At 40.3% G+C, this 18,910-nt stretch overlaps 2 protein-coding genes across 3 annotated transcripts in view; one reads left to right on the top strand and one right to left on the bottom strand.

Annotated features, from left to right (window-relative positions):
* The window catches only part of LOC131428488 (dynein axonemal assembly factor 5), a 31,190-nt gene that overhangs the window by 9,182 nt on the left and 3,098 nt on the right, over window positions 1-18,910 (bottom strand). The window contains exon 4 of the mRNA XM_058592471.1: window positions 13,144-13,253. Coding sequence (XP_058448454.1) covers window positions 13,144-13,253 — 110 coding nt within the window. The remainder of the gene's footprint in view (window positions 1-13,143; window positions 13,254-18,910) is intronic.
* On the top strand, window positions 14,276-18,665 carry LOC131428490 (uncharacterized). 2 transcript variants are annotated; one of them, XR_009229387.1, is made up of 2 exons: window positions 14,276-14,350; window positions 18,330-18,665. XR_009229387.1 is itself a non-coding variant. In XM_058592475.1 (2 exons), exons 1-2 carry the CDS (start codon window positions 14,551-14,553, stop codon window positions 18,380-18,382), a joined length of 930 nt encoding a protein of 309 aa, XP_058448458.1. In that variant the 3' UTR covers window positions 18,383-18,665. The 2 variants fall into 2 exon arrangements, 1 of the variants encoding a protein (XP_058448458.1); XM_058592475.1 differs by lacking the exon at window positions 14,276-14,350 and adding an exon at window positions 14,551-15,427.

Here is an 18,910-nt window from a genome sequence, read left to right as displayed (position 1 = left end):
CTCGTCTGTAACGTTTCGTTACTCGTTCGTGGTGCGTGTCTTTGCTGGGTGTCATTGCTAAGCTGCCAGCACGATAAATCAAAAACGACAGTTTAGTTACAACAACAATCGATTAGTTGTACCAAATTCTAACCAACCAAATTCAGAAAAACAACTAATATTTTAGTTGTTTAGCGATCGCTGACTTTTCTGTATATTGAAAAAAGTCGTTAATGCTTGCTTAATCTAAGATAGGTGTTTGGCGTGCAACGAAATGCTCAATATTTGGTCGTTGAAGAAAAGAAAACTAGATCATTTGACAAAACCGTGCGCAAACAGTTTTGTATGGAAATTTTACTTACATACTCGATCCATATGATTCGTCATTTCGAACCGCTTTAATAGAGTATCAAAATCAAAATTTGGCAAAACAGACAGTATTTAGTGCTTTTGCGAAGAATATCACAATTTGAAAGAACATGAGGAAACTAAAATAAATGAGGGGTCTCTGCTCCATAACCGCGTGCAGATCGTAAATATATCCTTGAACAATGTGTGAATTTTTCCAACACAAACTTCGGGTTAGTGAGCTTCCTTATCGATTTAATGGTCCGAGTGACAATACTGATAATCAAAAATAATTTATAATACTCACATACCACTTTTTCTCCTGGTGATCGGTAACGAGTTTACTTTCGGTTCTAAATGTCCTATTGCGTCTGCACTTATCTTAGTTTTTGCCTACAACGAATTGTCACATCTAATATCATACCACATAATTAGTGCACACCCCATAAATTTTGTCACGAGACTGGTTTAGATTGTTTAAAATTTGACGCAAAACAAATCAATTTCTCTTTAAATTATATATTAAATGACCAACTTTTCAATTTTGTGCACAATTTTCCCAAACTGGTGGCAGTTGATTCCGGCGGAGCTAGAAGAAGCTTAATCCATAGTTTGCTTGTGCAGATTACGGGCAATGAGGATCGTTTTCCGAAATTAGCGACACTTGTTCATCATTGTGCAGTTGTGCCCTTTTGTTACCACCAGAAGTAGCTACCGTTCTTGCGTCAGATTGGTTGAGACTGTAGTCAGTTACTAGTGAACCCATTTCCAGCTTGACTTGACGACTCGGGTAGGATTATATGCTTCATCGTTACCGTTATCCTGCTCTCTGTATAGTTTCGTGATGTTCGGAGGGTGTGTTTTGCGAAAATTTTATTCACCCTGCCTTCAACGATGGTTGGCATTCCGGTTGACGACCAGAACGATTATGAAAAAAGTAGGAAAATTACACTCTACTTTCGGTAATGACTCGCGGGCTCGATTGTTGTTTTTTGTCTAAACTGTCATTTTTTATTTTATTTATACGTCATTGATCGCACTTTCAAATTTATCGCTCTTAATCGTACAAGTCTTTGAAAAGCTATAAAATAAGCATTAGTAATTCAAATTGGACAGTATTGCTATATAGCTAACTTTAAGCAATACAATTTATTTACTATCAATACTCATATTAAAAAATCGGATATCAAACAAATTGCAAGTCATTTTTTGCATGAATACAGAGAGCCTTCAGATCACAAAATTGCAATATTTTAATTATTGTTTAGTTTTTTTTCTGCTAAAATATTAATTCAACCAAAACATCATTTATAATTTCTCATAATTAGTAGCTAGGTAAACAAAATTGCTGTTATCACATGCTGTCAGTAAGCAGAGAAGGAAGACAGCAAAACGAAAAACAAAAATCTCTATTCATTTTACCAGAAACATTTCATGTTGTAAATTTTAAATGATAATCAACCGTTACCTATAACATATTTATCATTTCATGTAGATATTGTAGACTAGATATTTCTGCAATATAACTGATTAAAATTCATACTGCGAATAGTGTATTTTCAGACTGTTCAAGGTAGTGAAAATAAAAATGCTGTAAACTGGGACACTTTTTTTCTCTGGAGCCTCTTTCTCGCATACATTTGGCTTTTGATACCTTTAAAGCTAATCCGATCTGGTTAGCTTCAGTTTTCAGTCTGATGTATGCTCCCATCGTCATCTCAAAGTTACGTATCACAATATAAACGTCGTCAGCTATAGTCACCCAACAGCTATAGTCCTGCGGTGTCCGATATTTGGCATAAGTTTGTTTGGCACAACGTTATTTGGCTTAAAATAAAGTGACATACTGTTGTTCGAACGTAATCGATGAACAACCCTCGCTACTACCTAGCATCTAAACTCACGTCACCTGTGAATACGATGCTTCGCCTGACACACACATTCAAACCAATCAAACCGATCATATCATTGTACTCATGAACTTATAATAAAATCAGTCTATTGAATTCTATCTGTGAGACAGCACGTTCTTTTCTTGAGCTCTTCGGTCTGTACAATTGTATCCACGCGGTTTCAACGTGGTCGGTAAATTTGGTCGTTTGTTCCTCCAAAAAGCTGGTTCTTCGAACCGGATAACCATAATTTGACCAGCAACGCGAGTTTATTTGTCGATTTTACGTTGCTCTCGTACGACTAGTGGACATTTACGAGTTGATAGCGAAGATAACGTGTGCAAGCACACCGCGTGTGTATTGGAGTTTTACTGCCGCTAAATATCGTCATGGATAAATTAATCCGCACAAGAAAATCGTACGCCCCGCGGCTGGAACGAGTAGGTCGTTGTCTTGAAAAAATGGAAGACTCCGAAAATGTTGAAGCCGAAGATGTTCTCACGGAGATAGATAACCTCAACAGCATTTGGTCATCGTATCTATCTGTTCATCATAAAATTCTTGATTTGGCAGACGACGAAGCTGTTTACGAGGAAGCAATGACGCATCAGATCGCATTCGAAGAGGAGTATTTGTCACTGAAAAAGGGTTTGGGTAGGCTTCAGACACGTTTGGAGCCAGCCGAACACGAGGTCACTTTCAACCAACAAAATGGTGGCAACACTAGCGTCATCGAAGCACTAGTTCAGCAACAAACACAGCTTCTTCAAGCAATCACATCCAACGTAGGAGCGTCAACGACTTTAGTTCCGCCATCAAGCAACGGTACGTCAGCCGATAATACCGCACTGCCGGACTTAAGGCTGCCGCGCATGAGTCTTCCGATCTTCAACGGAAATTTTCTGGAATGGCAATCGTTTTACGATCTGTTCAGTGGATCAGTGCATCAAAATCCATCACTTCGTCCCAGTCAGAAACTCTATTTTCTCAAAACGCATTTGGCGGGAGAAGCAGCTACACTGATTTCGCATCTAAATGTTGAGGATGCTAACTATCAACCAGCTCTTCAAAAGTTAAAAGAGCGATACAATAAACCGCGTGCAATCGCTAATCTGCACATCACTCGTATTTTGAGCCAACCATCATTGACAGCGTCGTCCCCATCTGGTTTGCGCTCCCTTCACGATGTTTCGGATGAAGTGATTCGCGCTTTAGCAGCTCTCGGACGCGAAGAAAGAGACATTTGGTTACTACACGTTCTGTATGAAAAGTTGGACTCGAACACTAAAGAACTGTGGTGTCAAAGGATTGTGGACCTTGAAGAGGATGATATAAGTTTTGACGCACTGTTGAAATTTATTGATAATCGAAGCTCAGCCCTGCAATCATCACAACGGTCCCGGATCTCTAGCACCATCCCAGCTAATAAGGTTCCAGCATTAAGGCCCCAATCTAAGCAACTTTCTGCATTAGTTGCTACTAAACAAACACAAGTCATCTGTGGCATTTGTTCGAGACCTGGTCATCAACCGTACCAATACGGTAAGTTCACACACACTAGCTCAGCTGATCGATTCTTTATGGTTTCTAGACAGAAGCTATGCCAGAATTGTTTAAGGAACCATGGTGGAGAAGAATGCAAGGCGGGTTTCTGCCGAAAATGTGGACAGATGCATCATACGTTGCTTCACAACGCTTTTCAACCAGCAGCCCAAGTGACACCACTCGAAGAAAATACCTCTGCATCACCGCAAGCGCTTATATCAGCTATTAACCTATCTGATCATCTCGATGGTACGAACGTGCTTCTTTTGACGGCTACTATTGACGTTTTCGACAAATACGGTGTCAGCTCGGTGTTGAAAAATCGCCTATAAACCTGGATTTTCAAGGAATATCGTCTACAAGCACACACTCCAGTTTAGGCGCTACCGTAACAATTGCCTCCAGGTGCTCAAATTACCAGTTTAGCCTTCCGTGTGCCATATTGGATCAAATCTCTGCCGACCTTCCATTGTGTCCTGTGAATATCGAAGATTGGCCAATTCCACATTCCGTACATTTGGCTGATCCGCAATTTCATAATCCTGGAAGAATCAGCATTCTTTTGGGCCTTCAACCGTTTTTAGAGCTATTGGAACCTGGACAAATTGTTCTCGATCCAGCAGGTCGTCTGCCTATTCTTCAAAATACGAAGCTAGGATGGGTGGTATCAGGTCGTTATGAAACACCACCGCAAGCGGCCCCTATCAGTTCTACTTGTTTAATCACCTTCGTTGATGATACACTTTCTCAACAATTGCAAAGATTTTTTGAGATGGAGGAATACACGCATCCAGGTCCCCACTTCAGTGAAGAAGAAAGGATGTGTGAGGCACATTTCGAACAGAACACCGTTCGCGACAACAATGGTCGATTCCAAGTTCGTCTCCCCTTCCGAGAAGATCCAAAATCACTAGGAAAATCTCGTGAAATCGCTACTAAACGGCTTGAGCAAATTGAGCGAAAGTTGGCCAAAAATCATCAGCTTAAGGGACAGTATCACTTCTTTCTGCGTGAGTATCTCGAGGCAGGCCATATGTCTCTCGCCAAAACACCAGCACCGGTTGGATCAGTATACCTCCCACACCATTGCGTCTTGAAGGAGTCCAGCACTACAACCAAATGCCGTGTCGTTTTCGATGCTTCGGCCAAAACGACTAGTTCAAAATCACTTAATGACGTGCTAATGAGTGGTCCTGTCCTACAAGATTCCCTCATCGACATTCTGCTACGGTTTCGTGTCCCAGTTATTGCACTTACTGGTGATATACAGCAGATGTACCGTATGGTGCAAGTTGCAACGGAGGATCGTGATTATCAACGAATCTTATGGCGATGGAAACCTGAAGATGACATCGATGAGTACACTCTAAACACCGTCACCTACGGAACAAAACCGGCGTCGTACCTCGCGACAAAATGCGTTCAACAGTTGCTCAATCTCTTTGCTGTAAACTACCCGGATGCGGTCCAGAAGGCATTGAAGGGGACATACGTTGATGACGTTTTGATCGGTGCAGATTCTCCTGAAGAAGCTCAACAGTTACGACAACAGCTTTCGGAAATATTTGCATCTGGAGGTTTCCACCTGCGTAAATGGGCGTCTAATTGTAACAGGGCCCTTGAAGGTGTATCCGAAGCAGACCTCGAAATTAGGATCCCGATCGAATTAAATGGAAACGAAACCATCAAGGCCCTTGGAATTCACTGGCAGCCGTGCAGTGATGAGCTCTTGTTTTCCTATCAACCAGTTAAGATCCTTCAGCCCACTAAACGTATCCTTTTGTCGCAAATCGCCAGCCTGTTCGACCCTCTGGGTTTGCTCGCTCCAATCATCGTCAAGGCGAAGTTGGTGATGCAACGTTTGTGGGAGCTGAAGGTGGACTGGGATGAAACTCCCCCTGGTGAGTTGATTGATGATTGGATAGTTTTAGCACAGAATCTGTTCGCTCTCAATTCATTTCAGATACCACGAAGAGTCGTCTACGCTCGAAGCCTTACACGACTCTACCTGCACGGCTACAGTGACGCTTCCGAGAAGGCAATGGGCGCCTGCATATACATTCGATCCGTCGACGAAGATGGCAACCATTCATCGCATCTTCTTTGTGCAAAATCGAAAACAGCACCGATCGGGAAGGGTCGGTCGACCATACCTCGCTTGGAGTTAAATGCGGCGGTGATCTTGGCACGTCTAATCAGCAATGTTACTGCAGCTTTGGCAAAACAGTTTCACGAAATTCGAGCCTACAGTGATTCCCAGGTAGCATTGGCATGGATATCTGGCGGAGCGTCTAGATGGAAAACATATGTTGGAAATCGCGTAGCCGAAATCGCAACTCTCTTGCCGTCGATCAACTGGTATCACGTTGGTACCCACGACAACCCTGCAGATATAATATCGCGAGGTGCTCTTCCTGTTAATTTGAAAACGAATGATCTTTGGTGGCATGGTCCAAATTGGCAGCATTCATCACCACATCGAGATCTTAACGATGCACAAAGGCAACAAGTAGACCGTGAACGAAAATCTATGGCAGTCGGTCTCATGGTCGCATATCAAAAACATTTTTTAGATGAGATGTTAAATCGTTACTACCCAAACAAACAAATGTTGCTACGTGTCACTGCTCGTCTTTTGAGATTCGGTTCCCGTGGACCTGAACGTCTAACATCTGCAGAGTTGGATAAGGCTCTTTTAATATATGTATCGCACACACAGAAATCTCACTTCTCGAATGATATCAACCGCTTGAAAGAAATTTGTGTCTAGCGGAAGTTCTATTCGTTTACTCGATCCTTACTTGGATGCAGACGGGCTTCTCAGGGTGGGCGGCCGTATCCGTCAATCGAAGCTAAATTATGATACAAAACACCAGCTACTGCTACCTCGGCGTTCTATATTCACTTCTCTAATATTATATGACGCCCATATCAACAACTTTCATTGCGGACCGCAAACTTTGCTAGCAATTTCTCGTCAACGTTTTTGGATACCGTATGGGACAAGTGCGGCTCGTAAAATCACTCGGCAATGCGTAACATGCGCTCGAATGAAACCTCTACCTTTACGTCAGCAAATGGGTCAGTTGCCATCATCTCGTTTGGATCCACAGCCTCCGTTCTCTGTAGTAGGAATAGATTATGCGGGTCCGGTGAATATCATAAGCCGTAAGGTACGTGGAGCTGCATCGAGCAAGGGATACATAGCCTTGTTCGTTTGTTTCGTTACAAAGGCGGTATGGCTGGAAGCAGTATCGGATCTCAGTACACCATCGTTTCTGGCGGCGTTTACCAGGTTCACCAGTCGCTACGGTATGCCAGCAAAGGTATATAGCGACAACGCTACAAATTTTCGTGGAGCAGCAAAGCAATTGAAGGACGTCGCAAATCTTTTCAATTCCAATGCACACCAATCGATCGTGGCAGATTTTCTTGCCGATAAGGGTGTCGAGTGGAACTTTATTCCGCCACGCTCTCCTCACCATGGAGGGCTCTGGGAAGCTGGTATCAAGGTCGCCAAGCAGCTGCTGTGTAAAATTTCAGGTAATTTCACATACACGTTCGAGGAATTGTCGACTCTTTTGGCACAGGTTTCGGCATGCATGAACTCTCGTCCCATCACACCGATTTCCAATGATCCAACGGACCCGCAGCCATTGACCCCCGCGCATTTTCTGATTGGGAGGCCGTTGACAACAGCACCGGAAATCAACCAACTCGAACGCCGTGTCAGCTCTATGTCGCGTTGGCAATTTGTTCAGCGTGTATCTCAGGAGTTTCGAGCAAGATGGCAGAAGGAATATGTACGATCGTTGCAGGTATTCACGAAGTGGCAAAAATCTGCATCTAACGTGAAGGTTGGTGACTTCGTACTTTTGGTTGGCGAAAACGATAAGCCGAAGCAGTGGCCGCTTGGACGGATAGTGGAAGTTCATCCAGGACCTGATGGATTGGTCCGAGTAGCATCTCTGAAAACTGGCAACGGAATCACACAACGAGACATCCGGCGAATTCGTTTGATACCCATGGACAGCGATGAATACGTTTCAAGACGATTAAGTAATGAAATTCCGGACCGGAATTTGGTGGGCGGCTTATGTTCGAACGTAATCGATGAACAACCCTCGCTACTACCTAGCATCTAAACTCACGTCACCTGTGAATACGATGCTTCGCCTGACACACACATTCAAACCAATCAAACCGATCATATCATTGTACTCATGAACTTATAATAAAATCAGTCTATTGAATTCTATCTGTGAGACAGCACGTTCTTTTCTTGAGCTCTTCGGTCTGTACAATTGTATCCACGCGGTTTCAACGTGGTCGGTAAATTTGGTCGTTTGTTCCTCCAACTGTTTCATTTGACTTAATTCCATATAAAATTTATTATGCAAAATAACGTACATCCGTCTTTTACTGTATATAGCGCACGCGTCCATGTGGCTCGATCCATGGCCGCTCTTCGCCAGCCACACAAGGCCCGGATACTTCGTAAATCCCCTCCACCTGATCGATCCACTTTTTTCTTGTGCTTACCGAATCAGATCCAGGAACCATTTTCACTAGGTTCCCATCCAGTATTCCAATAGCATGCCCAGTGTTTCTTCAAGCAACTGTTACAATTCGTGCTGTTGATACACCGTCTCCACGTCCCGTCTTTCATCTGCACTCCGCCATAAATGGTCTGCAGCACGTTTCTTTCGTTGACACTAAGGGCGCGTTAGTTCTCTGTCAACATATTCCAGGTCTCGTGGCCATAGAAAAAGTACGGGTGTGTAATGTCAGAGACATAACTGGATGTCGTGAATATGAATAAAACTGACACTCTTTCTTTATACTTTCGAATATCAATTAGTTGATCGATTGTGTGAATTGTGCAAGCTTTCCTTTTTTTCACTACTATAATTTGAAACGATACTCTCCTAAACTAAAGTACAGATTAGTTACATAAAAGATTCTGACACACAATTAAATATTACGAAATAACCAGTATAGTTCTTTATGATAAAATAATGGTGGTTCTGAAAGGAACCTTTCATTAATGGCTTCTAAATCGGTGCTATGCATTTTATATAGCAAATCAGCAGAAAGTTCTACTACAAACTACAAGTGGTTGAAAAATGGGCCGTATACAGTGTAGTGAAGAAAATTTCGCATAATTCTTTGGGTATACAATTATTGTTCTAAATAGATATATACAGAATTTTTATGTCAATCATCTCGTTTCGGATTTAAATATTTCAGTGAAAAAAGTTATCAAAATTCCGTACGAGATAAATTTCTGGCATTCAGAAGGGCCAAATTGTGTAATTCTCTAAGATATTAAACACTGTTGCGAATTTTGCACTGCGAAAATTGCACATCAAATTATCCTGAAAACTGGCTCTGTAACCTGAGCGTTTGAGGCTTTACACCACGCAAAAGGTCTACTTTCATTGCCGACTGCTCCTCCTGACGACCGAAGTCCAAATGAGAAGACGACCTGAGCGTTTCACGCTTTATACTTGGTTTGTTCTTACTGATGTTGGTGGGAGAACCTCACCTCGACATCCAGTTTCGTCTGTAGCAATAAAAGAAATGAACAGTTTTTATTAAAAAATTTCCTTTTCTATTTGTTCAGTAGATTCTTATATGTGCCTGACTACTTCAAAACCGTCGTCCGGATGCGAAAAAGGCAAGCAAGTGTGATGAATTTTCTCAAAAGTTTTAGAAAACATTGTTTTTCAATTATTTTTAGGTTTTTTTTCACGCTGTTGAAAATTTAATCACGAATTCCTAATCATATTACCGATAGCTTGTAGAAAGAAATATGTTCTTGGGTTAAGTACATCAAAAGATATTCGTGGTAAAGTTCTGCCCATTCTTGTACAGAGTAAATTTTGAAAAGGCGCCCCATAGTAAAGTAAGTCGTATTCAGGGCAAAAGAACCGATTTGAAGAATTCTGGAATTAGGAACTGGGCCTGAGCTCAAGAACTATATTCAGACCTTAGAACAGACTCAGAATTCAGTTGGATTTTAGTAGACTACAATTTCAAAACTGGAATCAATTCCGGAATCTTTTTCCAGAATCCAGTTCAGCACGCAGGCTCTGAATTCTAAACCCATATTCCGGAACTAAGCTCTGAAGCTTGAAGACGATATCTCGCCACGACTGCCAAAATGGGTTGCATAGAGTACAGTAAAATGTCACATAATTCTTTGGGAGTATTATTATGATTCTAAAAAGAATCGAACAGAAGAATTCTGGAATAAGGAACTGGACCTGAGTTCAAGAACTAAATTTAGAACTAAGAGTAGACTCAGAGTCTCGGCTTGATGACCGGAAAGCGAATGATAAATCATGCTACCTGAGCGTTTGAGGTTTTAACCACGCAGAAGGTGCACTCTCCGTCGCTGTTGGTTGATGATACCGCTCCCTCGACGACCGTAAAGCAAATGATAAATCATTCTCACGACGTCTGCTTCCATCCAACACACAAGAAGAAATGATCGATTTTCGACCACACTCTTTTATACGCGTTCAGTTAAAGATATGTGTCTGACTACCTCAAAACCGTCGTAAAGAGGTTTCCGCATTGTTTTCAAAGTTTGAGAAAACTTAATTTTTAACATTTTTGAAAATATAATCCTAAATTCTCGATCATATTTTTGATGAAATGGTGAAAGAATTATATTGCTACTGTTTTTTTTATTCAATAGTAACATATTTGAAGGCACACTGCTTAAGCTCTAAGATGCCAAGGGCATTTTCTTTTTTTAATTAACAACTAACTTAAAACTAGGGTATTATCATTAGGGTAGTGGCTAATTCCGGTCGCAATGGTCGATTCTGGCAGATTCAGTCTGTAGCTGGCGATCGGCAATGGTCGGTGGATTAAATATGACACTAGTGTCTTCCAGATGACGATTATACGTTTCAATGGGTCCACGGGAAACAATCCCAGGTCACATATTGCTACTGTTAATATAAGTCGAAGTATTCACAATTAAGTTCTGACCATTCTTCCATATAGCTAATTTTGAAAAGGCGCCCCATAGTAAAGTCGTATTCACGACAAAATCGGTCTAATAAGCGCTTTATAGATGGTCAATTTCGGGCAGTGACGTAGTTTACTGGATCGAAGAATTTTTTTAAGTCCGCGGTATGCACGATTTCCTGCTAAAATACACCACCAGTGAGCCCAAATACACGAACTCGTCAGCCACCGTCTATCAATATTCGTGGTAGGAGACGTAGTGTTTCTTCTATAAAGCCTCTTCCTCGCATATATTTTATTTTTGACGCATTTATAGTTAGTCGGACACGCCTAGCTTCATCTTTCAGTTCGATGTATGTTTCCATCATCTTCTCAAGGTTACGTGTCACAATATCAACATCGTCAGCGAACCCAAAAAGCTGTACGAACTTTCGGAAGATCGTACCACTCATGTTGATCCTCACTCTTCGAATCACACCTTCCAAAGCAATATTGAACAAGAGACCAGAGAGCCCATCACCTTGCCGTAGCCCTTTTCGAGATTCGAAAGGACTCGAGAGCATCATAGAAACTCGGACGTAGCACATCACTCTACCCATCGTTGCTTTGACTAATCGCGCCAGTTTATCCGGAATTCGTGCATAATATGCCATTGCTGTTTTCAATCGATTGTGTCGTATGTCGCTTTGAATTCAATGGCGTTGATATAATGTATTCGCGACACTTCTGAACATCTAACCAGTGCTTCTCCTCCATGTTTGAGAAAGCTCGCCTGGTAATTGGTCATAGCCCGCGGCTTTGTTGTTCCTCAGCTAACTGATCTCCTCACTTATCGCTGATAGATCAGGGGCTGGGAATCTGTCGTCGGTTGAGTGTGCATCCAGATTAATACCTGTGTCGTTCTCTATATCTTGCGCTTCGCCATTCAGATGCTCGTCTTAGAACCGCTTCTACCTGTCGATCCCCTCATATTCGTTCGTATCTGCACATTTCGGCCTGTGACCTCTACGTGAGCTGTTCACCTTCCCATAGAACTTCCGTGTATCATTTACGCGGTACAGCTGTTCCATCGCTTCTTGATCACGATCTTCCTGGTGGTGCTCTTTCTTCCGGAAAACCAAGTTCTGTCTGTTACGCGCCTGTCTTTATCTTTCCTGGCTCGTTCTCGTGCGGTGTTGCAGCATCCTCGTCTTTGGAGCATTCTTCGACCAACTGGCATTAGCCGTCAAACCAGTCATTGCCTCGATTCGATAACATCGTACCTAGTACGGTTGCGACAGTTCTACTTATGGTGAACCTTCTATTCACCCAGGCATATTCAAAAGTCACTTCCGTTGCAAACACTAACTTCAGCAGATGCGCGTATTCCCCGGAAGTACGATCGCTACGTAGCTGCTCGAGATTAAGTCTCAGCGTTTGTGTTCGACGATTGTTATGCACCGTCGATAGTTTTGAGCGTATACAAACCGCGACAAGATAGTGGTCAGAATCTATGTTGGCACTGCGGTAGGTGGGGATATTGTTGGCATCGGAGAAGAATCGTTCGTCAATAAGAACGAGGTCGTAGATATCTTTGCGGGGGAAGGTGCTTTGGACTATCGTTCCTCGAAAGGCTGCAAAGTTCACACATCGTTGGCCGTTGTCATTTGTTTCCGCGTACCTTGATCTTCAATTCGGCCAGCGCTACCTTCTTCAATTCTTCAATCACGCGCTAGTGCATTTTGCCCACCACTACAAATCCCGTTCCTAACACGCTCTGATAGAAGGTAGCTGCTCGTTATCCGCTTTTCCACACTTTCTGTTCCGTCCAATAAAGTTCCTGCAGTGCTACGACATCGAAGCCGCGGAATCATGGAAAGCTAAGTGATTTGCAGTTCCATGTGCCAAGCTTACAATCGTAGTCCTTTGCTCGTCACCTAGGTCGTTGCCGATTGTTCCGAATCGTTTTTTTTTTTCTTGATTATTCATAACGGCTGTTTAACGGGCGGCTTGTTAGGCCTGCACAAACCTCTTGTTTCGCCAGAGAGCCATAGTATCAGCCCTGTTTAAAGTCCCACGCTGACACAAGAACGACAATAAGCCACCCCAGAACAGACGCTCGGATAGGCTCGCTCTCAGAAAAGAGGAGACAAGCCCTCCTTACCTGTCAGTACACGAATAAGGTCCCATCGGGGTTGGTTACGGGGATGTAGGGATAAAACTTATTGGACAAGCGGCTAAAGACCACTTTGGGGCCTATATTACGCATTGTCCAGTCTAAGCGTATTCTTAAATAAAAATGTTTAGTAAGATTAAATAAAAATTTTTGTTTTTCGATGAATAATATAAAATATAAGCTTCTGTGATCTCAACTATATCGAAGGCGTAAAACACAATACAAAGATTAAATACTTACAATAGCATTTTCAACTCCCTGGGACATGGAACAGAAACAAGCTGTGGCCATCGAGCGAATTGATTCAGCACTTCTACCGGCGGCCCATACCATGTAAGGTGATATAATGTCTGTAAGCAAAGGAAGCAGCTGAGTATTAAAAAATTGGTATATTTTTAAAAATAAATTTAACTTTAGGAGAGTTTAAAATTGATGTGTACACCCTCAGTGTATCATCATGAAATTTTCGTAACGCACGACTGTGCGGTCTGAAATAGAAAAAGGAAATATAGGCAGTTCGAGACGGCATTACTAGTTGAATGCTGCTAGCGGACACAAGTGTTTTTTTTACCTGAAATTAGAAAGTGAAAGAAATTCCTATTGAACAAAGTGGTGAAGCCTCGAGGAATCTGGAGTTTGTTCTTTGGACCTTGGCTGGAAAGATTAGTATAGAGGTGAGTTGAGGATAGTTAAATCCTTTTAAAGCTTAAAGAAGCTTTATTAAAGTGTATTCACTAAAACTGGCGACGAGGATAAAGAAATTGTTTGACTAACGACGCCGTTTGGACGGCATTTATATTTCTTTTATATTTCACTGGTGGAAAAAGAGAGTGCTCTATATTTTAATTCGTGATGTACGAATGCTAATCTTTAGAGAAAAAAAAGAATGCAGATTAAAACGGCGGTGAGCGATTGAATTTTCTCTAACAATAGATTTGGCGTGGCGTGGTTTGCTCATAAGTGTGGAGAAGCCATTTTATTTTTATTCTATTTCATATCACGAGTGTGTGAGTAAGTACAATAGAGCAAATTTGTAGATGGTGTAAAATAATTAAGGGCATGCAATTTTTTTTATTATATGACAACCATTTTGCTGTTCGGCGGCATAGCTTTGTATTAAGTATCGGAGCAAATTACAAAAGCTAGACTGTATTTTATCCCTATTATTCAATTGTATGCATATATTGTTTGCGTTGTAATCTTATTATATGCCGGAATAATTAATTTTTGTTTTTTTTTTTTTGTTCTTTGATCCGGTATAGCAAAAGTGACAAGTTGATTTGAGTTATATAACTGAATAACGAAGCAAACGTGTTTGAGTTCCGGCTGGAATTAACATTACAAAAGAGGAGGCAAAGGCGCTTATGATTATAAGATTTAAACCAAGAATACATCAATTGAAAGCAAGTATTTGGATTGATTGAAAGCGAGTATTTGGATTTTTGCGGTGAGTCAATTTGATTTCCATATTTATTATATTTCATTTTGAATATTCTGGTTTGACTGAGAGGCCTAATTTTGAATTATTTTATTGTGTATTGTTTGAATTATAACAGAATGTCTCAAATGGGCATGGCTTCTTTCATTGAGCCTTATAGGAAAGGCACCGCTTTTTGTGATTGGATAGATCGTTTAGAGTACTGCTTTATGGCCAATAAGGTTGATGATAACTTAAAAAATTACTTAGGGGGCCCGCTTGTGTATGCGGAACTGAAACTTCAGTATCCCATGGGGAATTTAGATGAAGTGTTGTATAATGACATGATAAAAAAATTAAAAACTCGCCTTGATAAAAAACCATCTGGTTTAGTACAACGTTTAAGATTCTCCAACAGGGTACAGCACCCTGATGAGTCTTTGGAAGATTATGTCCTTGCTATTAAACTCCAAGCGGAGTTTTGTGCGTTTGGAACATTTAAAGATCAGGCTATACGGGACAGAATAATTTCTGGTATAACAGATACTGCTTTGCAAGAAAAGATACTCAATGAGGATGAAGATCTTAGTGCGGAGGCCACGGAAAAAATTATAATTACATGGCAGATGGCTAAATCAAACGCGAAGTCGCTCGGTATAGGAAATAAACCTGAATTAGTTTCATCAATAAATCCAGCAAATTCTCCCCGGGGTAAAACATGGCAAAAACTGTTAAGTGCTTTGAATAATGCACAAGCTAGTAACATTGTTGGCACCCCTGGCTCTTCAAGAGGGCCAGTAAAATCAAGATTAGGGTTTAAGCCATACAATAGGGGAGACACTCCCAAAGCTAGAGCTAATTTTCCTGACCGACCGTGGGAAAGGAAAAAGGTAGACTACTCTAGTTTAATTTGCGACTTTTGTGGAATTAAGGGGCATATAAAAAAGAAATGTTTCAAGCTGAAAAACTTGAAAAGAGATGCGGTGAATTTCGGCGATGGTTACGAGAAGCCTGGGACCAGCCAAAGTAAATCACTGAATGAGATTTTCAACAGGATGTCAACAAAGGAGGACAGCGATGACGAACCTGAAGCAGGTGATATACAGTGTATGTTGGTAACTTCTGTAAACAAAATAAATAATCCTTGTTTAATTAATGTTATTATGGAGGGAAAAGCTATCCAAATGGAGGTAGACTGTGGTTCGTCTGTAACAGTTATGGGTAAACATCAATATGATTTGAATTTTTCGATGCCTCTGAAACAATCAGGGAAGAAATTATTGGTAGTAAATGGAGATAGTTTAGAAATCATGGGAGAAATAAATGTTTCTATAATGTATAATACTATAAAAGCGAATTTGACACTGGTAGTTTTGAAATGCAGAAATAATTTTATTCCTCTATTAGGACGTGATGGATTGGATGTCTTTTTCCCTAATTGGAGACACTTCTTCACAAATTCAATAACAGAAAATGATACTGGAAACTATGGAACTAAAATGGTTTATGAAATCAAGACCAAATTTTCTAACGTGTTTATTAAAGATTTTTCTGTACCCATTAGGGGTTATGAAGCGGAATTAATCTTAAAAGAAGAAAATCCAATATTTAAAAAAGCCTATAACGTTCCTTATAGGTTAAGGGAAAAAGTTTTGCTCTATCTTGATAAATTAGAGAGCGAAAAAGTGATAACACCCTTAAAAACCAGTGAGTGGGCATCCCCGGTGGTAATTGTTATAAAAAAGAACAATGATATAAGATTAGTCATAGACTGCAAGGTGTCAATAAATAAATGTTTAATTGCAAATACTTATCCCTTGCCTACGGCACAAGATTTATTCGCCGGATTGGCAGGAAGCAAAGTTTTTTGTTCGCTGGACCTTGAGGGGACATATACCCAGTTATCCTTATCGGAGAAGTCCAGAAAATTCATGGTTATAAACACGATCAAAGGATTGTATACATATAACAGATTGCCTCAAGGCGCATCCTCTAGTGCATCGATTTTTCAACAGATTATGGAGCAAGTATTGCAGGGTTTAGATAAAGTTTATTGCTACTTGGATGACGTTCTCATTGCGGGTAAAGACTTGCAAGATTGTAAAAACAAATTGGAAATGGTTTTGACGAGATTATCGGAGGCAAACATAAAAGTTAATTGGGAAAAATGTAAATTCTTCGTAAACTTGCTACCATATTTGGGGCACATTATAAGTGAAAAAGGATTATTACCGTGCCCTAATAAAATTTCAACAATTAAAGAGGCAAGAGTGCCAGAAAATATAACTGAGTTGAAATCATTTTTGGGATTGATAAATTATTACAATAAATTTATACCGCATTTATCATCAAAACTTTATCATTTATATAATCTTTTAAGAAAAGATACGAAATTTGTTTGGAACGCCAATTGTTACAAAGCATTTCGAGAAAGTAAAGATTCACTACTAAAGACTGATTTTCTGGAATTTTACGATCCAAAAAAGCCCATTGTAATCGTATCAGATGCATCAAGCTATGGTCTTGGTGGAGTAATTGCACACGTCGTAAATGGCACCGAGAAACCAATATGTTTCACATCTTTTTCTCTGAATTCAGCACAAAAAAATTATCCTATCCTGCATTTGGAGGCTCTGGCATTGATTTCTACAATAAAAAAAATTTCATAAATTTTTGTACGGACAGCATTTTATGGTTTATACTGATCATAAACCATTAGTGGGCATATTTGGCAAAGAAGGGAAAAATGCAATTTTTGTAACCAGGCTTCAGCGATATGTACTAGAAATGTCTATATACAATTTCACCATCCAATACAGACCATCGTCCAAAATGGGAAATGCGGATTTCTGTTCGCGATTCCCATTGCAGGAAGAAGTTCCACAACATTTAGACGAAGAATTGATCAGAAACATCAATTTCGGAGGGGAATTTCCTTTAGACTCAGCAAAAATAGCCGAATTTACTAAAAACTAAGTTTTTGCAAGACATTATTAAATATATGAAGTTTGGATGGCCAAAAAAAGTAGATAAACAACTTATTGACGTATATTCCAACCAACAGGAATTAGAGATAATAAATGAATGTTTAATGTATCGGGACAGAGTTGTTATTCCGCAGGTTTTGCAAAATAAAACTCTCAAATTATTACACGCCAATCATGCAGGCATTTTAAAAATGAAATTATTGGCTAGGCGATCCGTGTATTGGTTCGGTATAAATTTGGACATTGAACAATTTGTAAAGCAGTGTGATATCTGTGGTAGTATGGCTGTAGTAAAAAAAACAAAAATAGAATCCAAATGGACACCGACTACAAAACCGTTTAGTAGGATACACATAGATTTTTTTCACTTTGAACATCGTCCATTTTTGCTGGTAGTGGACAGCTTCTCCAAATGGATTGAAGTCGAATACATGAGATACGGTACAGACTCGGGAAAAGTCCTGAAAAAACTGGTGGCTATTTTTGCTAGGTTTGGTTTACCGGACATTTTAGTTTCTGACGGGGGACCTCCATTCAATTCCTACAGTTTCGTGAGTTTTTTAGAAAAACAAGGAATAAAAGTTCTCAAAAGCCCACCTTACAATCCATCCAGTAATGGACAGGCTGAGAGACTAGTGAGAACGGTAAAAGACGTGTTAAAGAAATTTTTGATAGAACCAGAAACTAAGACATTGGATTGGGAGGACCAAATAAATTTATTTTTGTTTAACTACAGGAACGGTTGTTTGACTAGTGGAGGAGAGTTTCCTTCTGAGAGAATTCTAAATTACACTCCAAAGAAGCTTATTGATTTATTAAACCCCAAGAGGCATAATAAACAGAAGTTACCACACCCTCCCAGTGATGAAAAGTCATCAAAATTCCCAATGCATAATAATATTGATCATTATGACAATCTGATGGAGGGTGATGCGGTGTGGTATAAAAACCATAACCCTCACGACCACAGAAGATGGCTGAAAGCAAACTTTTTGAAACGTTTTTCTAAACACATTTTCCAGATTACAATTGGAAACGTCCTGGTAATGGCACACCGTTCCCAGATGCGGATTAGGGACAGCTCCAGAGAAAGAAACCCGCTGGTTTCCTGGGTGCCATGCGAAGACAAAAACAATGATGAGAAGAGCAATAGTGATGAGGAGGAATTTAGGGGATTCCCTGATGAAGACCAGACGAGTAAAGGAGAAAAGAGAAAATTCTGCTTGGAGCCGGCGGAATCGTCGGATTTGCAGATTAGAAAATCAAAACGTTTGCGGAAATCCAATTTCGACAGTGATTTTGTATAATCAAAGATTGCTCGAGTTAATTTTTTTTGTTTTACTTGATGTAATTTCGAAATAAGGGTATAGTTTGAATTGGCAAGAATATCTTGCATTGTATTGTATTTTATAATTGTAAATATTGAAATATTTGAACGATTATTTTTGTAATCATGAAGAATAATTGAATTAGTATTTTCTTAAGGGAGAAGTGCTGATGTGTACACCCTCAGTGTATCATCATGAAATTTTCGTAACGCACGACTGTGCGGTCTGAAATAGAAAAAGGAAATATAGGCAGTTCGAGACTAGAGATGTGCGAA

Source organism: Malaya genurostris, chromosome 2 (genome assembly GCF_030247185.1).
Source record: "Malaya genurostris strain Urasoe2022 chromosome 2, Malgen_1.1, whole genome shotgun sequence".
NCBI classification, from domain to species: domain Eukaryota; kingdom Metazoa; phylum Arthropoda; class Insecta; order Diptera; family Culicidae; genus Malaya; species Malaya genurostris.
The sequence above is the reverse complement of the archived record's forward strand: the minus strand, read 5'-3'. Positions and strand labels throughout refer to the sequence as shown.

What these genes read in the sequence shown, in the direction of transcription:
- LOC131428490 (XM_058592475.1), top strand. Translation starts at nt 14,551, where the DNA reads ATGGCCAATAAGGTTGATGATAACTTAAAAAATTACTTAGGGGGCCCG. An exon ending in TGAAGCAGGTGATATACAGT is followed by an intron (nt 15,428 to 18,329) that starts GTATGTTGGTAA and finishes CACATTTTCCAG; the next exon opens with ATTACAATTGGAAACGTCCT.